At 36.9% G+C, this 7,801-nt stretch overlaps 1 protein-coding gene across 1 annotated transcript; it reads left to right on the top strand.

The window, feature by feature from the left end:
• The first annotated feature begins 5,107 nt into the window (after window positions 1-5,107).
• LOC130801737 (uncharacterized mitochondrial protein AtMg00810-like) lies at window positions 5,108-7,589 on the top strand. Its single transcript, XM_057665619.1, has 3 exons — window positions 5,108-6,032; window positions 7,385-7,464; window positions 7,557-7,589. Exons 1-3 carry the CDS (start codon window positions 5,108-5,110, stop codon window positions 7,587-7,589), a joined length of 1,038 nt encoding a protein of 345 aa, XP_057521602.1.
• Window positions 7,590-7,801: the final 212 nt, after the last annotated feature.

Genomic DNA, 7,801 nt, shown 5'->3' on the forward strand with positions numbered 1-7,801 from the left:
TCTTAAATCCTCCTTCTAATGTGCTCCTTAAAAAAGAGAATAACAATGTATCCTCTCTGCAAAGAGGAGTTATTTTAGATAATTTTTTTATTTTTTCAAGACATTCACACAGTTAGGATTTTATTTTTATTTTTTTTAATTTTTCTTTTTTTTTAACCCAATTATATATTGACAGGTGTCAAGTATTTATTGGCTTTTATTTTTGATGTATGTTTTACCTAGAAAAACTACTCATATGATAATATAAAAAAAAATTTCTCTATAAAATGAACCCAAATTTGTATATTTTACATTCACAATAAATTTTGTCATTTTCTCTCACTAGATATAATTAGTATAATTATCTCATATTAAAGCGTACTTTCTCATATTAACACCATCAAATCAATATTATAAACCACTTTGCAATCCAAGCATAAGGCCTGATCTCCCTTGCACACTAAGAAATAGTCAACTTGGGCTGCATGCCCGCCACTCTTATATGTGATCAAATGCTCATCTTTCTTTCTAAAGATCGAGTTTGCTATAACCAATTCTCTTGCTAACGCAAACTTCAGCAAATTCTCCCCATTCTCATTCCTTGCCCCCAAACCAAACCCTCCATATACCGAGTTATAGTTGCTTGCATCTCTGCCTATATGTCCGTTAAAGTCTCCTCCTAAGAAAACTTTCTCATCTTCCGGAATAGTTCTCATGACGTCTCCTAGGTTATCCTAAAACTCGCACTTTACCTGCTCATCGAGCCCAACTTGGGGCCCGTACGCACTGACAATGGATATGATCGTTTATCCCACTGCTATCCTAACTATCATAATCCCGTTACGTCTGCCGTCCAAACCTGCATACCACAACTTATACCCCTTTATACCTTTTACTTTTTGCTCTTTCCACCTAGTCTCTTGAACACATGCTACATGAATCCTATATTTAGAAAGCTCATTGGCCAACTCCAACGACTTGGCTTCTAGGGTACCTAGGTTTCAGGTCCCCACTCTTGGTTCTAGATCCTGCTTACGTTGCCCTTCGACCCCCTCTTCTTGGACCTGACCTCAGGTGACCATAATTTCTTCCTAACTCTATATTCAGCTATTACGGACTAAGGTAAAAGGTTACAATCAGATCACAAACAGAGATCAACACAAAATAAACAAATAGATAAAATAAATAAATAGTTAATTAAATGAAATAAAGATAGAGCACTACTAAGTATGAAAACAATCCTTTCAAAAGTATGAGAACACTCCATGATATGATAACAACAAGTGCATATACAAAATACAACCAAAAAAACACTAATAGATAGAGTTAAGCAAGAGATGCACAAAAATTACTTCGAGAACTAGTATATGAATAAGAAGATGAAGGTTCAGGAGGGGTATCACCTGCACCTCGGTCGGCGATCGGAGAAGACAAAGTTACCGTTAAGGAACAGTATCAAAGAAAAACACGGCAACAGAGAGTGTAATTAGACAAAGAAACCGTTGGGAATAAGAAAACGACCCATGAAAATTTTGAAATCAAGAGCTCTATCAGGATGATGAACACTAAAATGAAGCTTTCTTCGATATGGTAAAAATTCCAGAAAATGTAATCAACCAAGAACCGATTGAAGAAATAATTGCTAAAAAATGTCACTATATTGAGGCACATTTAGCTTAAGATAGATTTTGAGACACAGGATCTCAATTGATTTTTCAGATTGTTCTTTTTCTCAAGTACTATAAAATAAAAGGCTTAGCCAAAAGGAAAAGACAGATTCTTCTTTCTCTTCTTCATCAAAACTCTACATGGTATCAGGCTAATCTCTCATTCTTATCTCTCTCATTCTCATTCTTCGGGCTAAACATTACAGTTCTCCTTCAATGGCTTCCAGCTTGTAATACAGGTGTTTCTTTTTCATTCTTTAATTCTTCTTCAATGGCTGGCGCTAATCCACCGCCACCGCCGCCACCACCAGAAATCAAACCCAATTCCCCTATTATCTCGGTTCACAAGATCGACCCGGCGACTTCATCACTCCAACTCGATTGAAATCTGACAATTATGATTCTTGGGCAGCAGATATTCAAACTGCACTTGAAGCTCGCCGTAAATTCGAGTTCTTGGATAGTACCATCTCTACTCCTTCGCCGCCATGCACCCGGTCAGATTGGACAGCAATTAATGCAATGCTTATTTCTTGGATATCAAATACAATCGATCCTGAAATACGCTCATCTTTATCAAAATTCAGGGTGGCCAAGCCATTTTGGGATCATCTTAAACAAAGGTACGCTCAAACTAACGGTCCGCGAATTCAACAATTGAAATCTTCCATTGCTAAGTGTGAACAAACAACAGAGATGCCCGTTTCGGTTTATTACGGTAAACTTCATTCTTTTTGGCAAGAATTGGATCACCATGAACCTTTAATCTCATGCTCTATTCCTTCTTGCACTTGTGGTTGTTTACATGAAAAACGTCGCGCGCAAAGTCAATTACATGAATTTTTAATGGGATTGAATCCTGATTTATATGGGCCTTTACGAACTCAAATTCTTTCGCAAGATCCTCTACCCAGTCTTGATCGTGCATATCAGTTTGTTAACCAAGAAGAACGGGTGTGAACATCAAGGCTCGTGGTTGATCATAAACCGCCAGATGTTCTTGGTTTCTCTGTACGCACTGAAACAGGTCATGCTCGTGGTTCTTCTGAGCGACCATTCTGTTCTAAGTGCAATAAGATTAGTCATGACGCCTCTCGTTGTTGGGCTGATACTACTTGTGGTCATTGCAAGAAACGTGGGCATGCTTCTAGTCATTGCTATGAGGTTGTAGGATATCCAGAAAATTGGTTTGCTGGGAAGAAATCTTCCAGTAGGGGTCGTCGGCAGGCCCGTGCTAATGCCACTAGTGGTAGCTTATCAAACATGTCCACTATTCCATCGGTCTCTGCTTTTGGTCAGATGTTTACGGCCGAACAATGGAAGGCAATTTCGGAGGTCATTGGTAACACTAATGTTCCTCATAATCGTCTTAATGGTAAATTTCATATGGCATCATGGATTATTGATACCGGTGCTACACATCATATCACTGGGGAGTTGACCTGGTTATTTGATACTCGTCCTTTTGAGTGTCCCGTAGGTTTGTCGAATGGCGAACAAGTTATTGCTACTTTGGTTGGCTCCGTTCGTTTGTCAGATAAAATTACTCTCATCGGCGTTCTTTATGTTCCGAATCTGAGTTGCAATTTACTTTCTGTTTCTCAACTCAATGACAAATTACAGACAATTGTCCAATTTAATTCTCTTATTTGTGCTATATAGGACCAAACGAAGGAGCTGATTGGAATGGGAGTTAGGAAAGACGGACTATATTTTTTAGCAAACCAGAAACTTCCACGTACGCATCCCTCATTGCCGCAACATCGAGTTTGGAATTGTGGCATCGTCGATTAGGACATCCTTCTGAAAAAGTAGTTAAGTTGATTCCTCATGTACAAAATACAAAAGACAGTTTAAAATCAAGGTGTGAAGTTTGTATGCATGCTAAGCACCCTAGAGACAAATTTTTCACAAGAGATAATAAAACATCTCGAATCTTTGAAAAAAATCATATTGATTTATGGGGTTCATATCGTCATATTTCATCATATGGTGCTCGTTATTTTTCAACTATTGTTGATGATTATTCAAGAGCTGTTTGGATATATTTGTTAGTTGACAAATTAGAAGTTTTCATATGTTTATGTCTTTTGTCGCTATGGTTGATCGCCAATTCTCACAAACAATTAAGGTAGTGCAAAGTGATAATGGGACAGAGTTTAATTGTTTGCTCAATTATTTTAGTGCCACTGGTATTTTATTTCAAACATCTTGTGTTGGTACACCGCAACAAAATGGGAAAGTAGAGAGAAAACATAAATATATCTTGAATGTCGCAAGAGCTTTGTGGTTTCAAGCACACTTGCCTATTTTTTTTTTGGGGTGAATGTGTTTTAGCTGCGGTTCATTTAATTAATTGCACACCTACTTCTCTCTTACATAATAAAACATCTTTTGAAATTTTATTTCATAAACCTCCGTCCTTTGATGCTATTAGAGTATTTGGGTGTTTGTGTTTTGCTCATAATTAAAAGACTAAGGGTGATAAGTTTGCCAGTCGCAGTCATAAGTGTGTTTTTGTGGGCTATCCTTATGGAAAGAAAGGTTGGAAGTTATTTGATCTTGAAACGCTAGATTTTTTGGTTTCAAGAGATGTGAAATTTGTTGAGGATGAATTTCCATATCACAATGTTCAGTGTAAAAGTGATAGTAATCATGCTGTACATCGTGATTTTATTGAATACAATTTGCCAATTTATGAGGACATTAATTTTGGGGAAAGTGAAAATGGTATTTTATCTGTTCCAAATGGGCATGAAGAATCTGATACTTCCACTGAGCAATCCACAAGCACTGCGCCAGAGCCTCCAATTCAGCCATGCTCTTTTGTTCCTCTTGATGAGTCACCAACGGCAGTTGGGCCTTCTCTCTTACAGCAGCCCATTAGTGCTTCCTCTAAACCAGCGCCTGTTGTGTCTGATCAACTGCCTCTTTTGGGTCGTGGGTTTCGTGACAAATTTTCGAATGTTTTGTATCGGGATTTTGTGACTCATATGGTTTTTGCTAATAGTCCGTCCTTCGTATCTCCGTCTTCCAATCACTCCTCAGGTACCCCGTATCCTTTAGCACATTATATAAATTGTGACAATTTTTCTGTGAATTATCGTACATTCCTTGCAGCTATCATTAAGGGAAAAGATCCGAAATCTTTTAAGGAGGCTATGAAGTATAAGGAGTGGCGTAAATCTATGCAAGCCGAAATAAGAGCTTTAGAGGACAATGGCACATGGACCTTGGAGCGTCTTCCTCCCGGGAAACGTCCTCTAGGAAGTCAGTGGGTTTATAGAACCAAATATTTGTCAAACGGTAAAGTTAAGCGTCTTAAGTCACGCTTAGTTGTTTTGGGTAATCATCAACAAGCAGGAATTGATTACACTGAGACATTTGCCCCAGTTGCCAAAATGACCACAGTTCGTGCCTTTCTTGCAATAGCAGCTTCAAAGAACTAGGAATTACATCAAATGGATGTTCATAATGCTTTCTTGCATGGTGATCTTAATGAAGAGGTTTACTTGAAATTACCTCCTGGTTTTGAGTGTTCAGATCCATCTTTGGTATGTCGATTACGCAAATCTCTATATGGTTTAAAACACGCTCCACGTTGTTGGTTTGCAAAGTTAGTGTTTGCTTTGAAAGAGTATGGCTTTCTTCAATCATATTCTGATTACTCTCTTTTTACTTGTACTAAAGGCATTGTTCAAAGTAATGTCTTAGTCTATGTAGATGATCTTATTATTTCTGGGAATGATTCCGCTGCACTTACTCTTTTCAAAGCATATCTTAGTGATTGTTTCAAAATGAAAGATCTTGGTGGTCTCAAATACTTCTTAGGAATCGAGGTTGCTCATAGTTCATCTGGTCTATTCTTATGCCAACGTAAGTACACACTAGATATTATTTCTGAAACAGGTTTATTGGGGGCCAAGCCTGTTGGGTTTCCTATCGAACAAAATCACAGGCTTGGTTTTGCTACTGGAGAATATATGAAGGATCCTGAGACATATCGTCGGCTAGTGGGGCGTTTGATATATCTCGCCGTCACTCGCCCAGATCTGGCCTATTCGGTTCATATCTTATCTCAGTTTATGCAGGAACCTCGCCTTGCGCATTGGGAAGCAGCTCTCCGAGTGGTTCGCTATTTAAAGGGTACTCCTAGTCAGGGTATTTTGTTGCGTGCGGATAGTGAGTTAACCTTAGAAGGCTGGTGTGATTCGGATTGGGCTGCATGTCCTCTCACTCGTCGCTCATTGACAGGATGGCTTATTTTTCTCGGACAATCTCCTATTTCTTGGAAGACAAAGAAACAACATACAGTGTCTCGCTCTTCAGCTGAAGCCGAATATCGATCAATGACTGCAATCACATGCGAACTGAAGTGGCTAAAAGGTTTGTTGTTAAGTTTGGGAGTCATCATCCTAAAGCAATAAAATTGTTCTGCGATTTTGAATCTCCTCTACATATTGCAAAGAATCCTGTTTTTCATGAACGAACAAAGCACATTGAGGTGGATTGTCACTTTGTTCGCGATGCAATCATTGATGGCTTAATTTCTCCTAGTTATTTGTCGACTTCATCACAATTAGCAGATATTTTCACAAAGGCCCTCGGCAAATCACAATTTGATTTACTTCTTTTCAAGATGGGCATTTTCGACTCTCATGCTCCAACTTGAGGGGGGTATTAAGGCACATTTAGCTTAAGATAGATTTTGAGACACAGGATCTCAATTGATTTTTCCAGATTGTTCTTTTTCTCATGTACTATAAAATAAAAGGCTTAGCCAAAAGGAAAAGACAGATTCTTCTTTCTCTTCTTCATCAAAACTCTACACACTAATTGTAAATTGCCGGCAAATCCTAAACCCTTATTTATAGATCCAGAAGAATGCTCGAATCTAGTAAATAAATTAAATAAATTGAGAGATGATCAGAGAATCAGTGAAAGTTTGCCGAAGGATAATCCAGAAAATACAAGTACAGCACAAATTATATTATTCAAAACCTAATACTTGGATTAAATTGTGAGTTTCAAACGAACAAGGAAAAATTTGAGATGAAATAAACAAACAAGAGCAAAAAAGTAAACAAGAAAAAAAAACTAAAATAGAAAAAGGACTATCAAAATCTGATTCAAGAACAAACCCAAAATAAATTAGAAAACTAAGAGTCAAGGGGATGAAACTTTTCAAAGTATACACCAAATCACTACCTTTAGGGATGGCAATGGGTATTGGACCCGATCCGAATCTGTGGATCCGTATCCGTTTTCACGGATATGGGTCCAAAAAAATTGGACCCGTCGGATTCGAGTCGAATGCGAATCCGTTTAAATTTCACGCGTCTGGATCTGAGAAAAATACCCAGACCCGAATCCGCGGATATGGAGGACCTTTTTTTTTATATATTAAATATATATTAAAAATTCATCTCTTTGCAGCTCTGATATTTATATATTACTATTTATTTTTTATTGTAAAATGTATTCTCCACTGAGTGAATGTTTTCATTTGGCCAATGAAAGTAGAATCAAGTAAAAGATATTATGTTTAGTAAATTCAAAGGATGTTTCTGTTGTGGTGCATTATTACTCTTTGGATTTCTGCTAATGTTGAAACCTCCCAATATCAAATGAAGTGCTCACAGGCGGATGGTCGATAATGTCAAAGGTAATTTTATACTAATTTGCACATTTAGTCTATCTTTTACTGATTAATGTAATTACATATTTCGTTATTGAAGTTAATTTTGAAGAAACTTATACTTGTTCAACTATCGGCGAAGATGGTGAGGCTGTGGAAATCATGGACATTCTTGATATGGTATTTATTTTGCGTTATAAATTTATAATCTTATATTCTTATATCTAAATTTTTAAAAATTGCATATATTAATGAGTTTTTTTGGTTTGTAGGATCTTGATGATGTTAGTGTTGAAGATTTTTGACAAATTGAGAAAATTGGATGACTAAGAACATGAATGATTGACTTTTATTAATTATATTAAATTATTTTGAATAAAAGATTGTGTATCGGCTATTTATTTATGCAACAAACAACTTTAATGTGTTTGTTGGATATTTTCAAGACAATTTTAAGTTGTATAATGTTTTTTTGGGTGATTGATTGTGAAATTATATATATTATTAACATTAGTCT

Source organism: Amaranthus tricolor, chromosome 15 (assembly GCF_026212465.1).
Source record: "Amaranthus tricolor cultivar Red isolate AtriRed21 chromosome 15, ASM2621246v1, whole genome shotgun sequence".
Classification (NCBI taxonomy): Eukaryota; Viridiplantae; Streptophyta; class Magnoliopsida; order Caryophyllales; family Amaranthaceae; genus Amaranthus; species Amaranthus tricolor.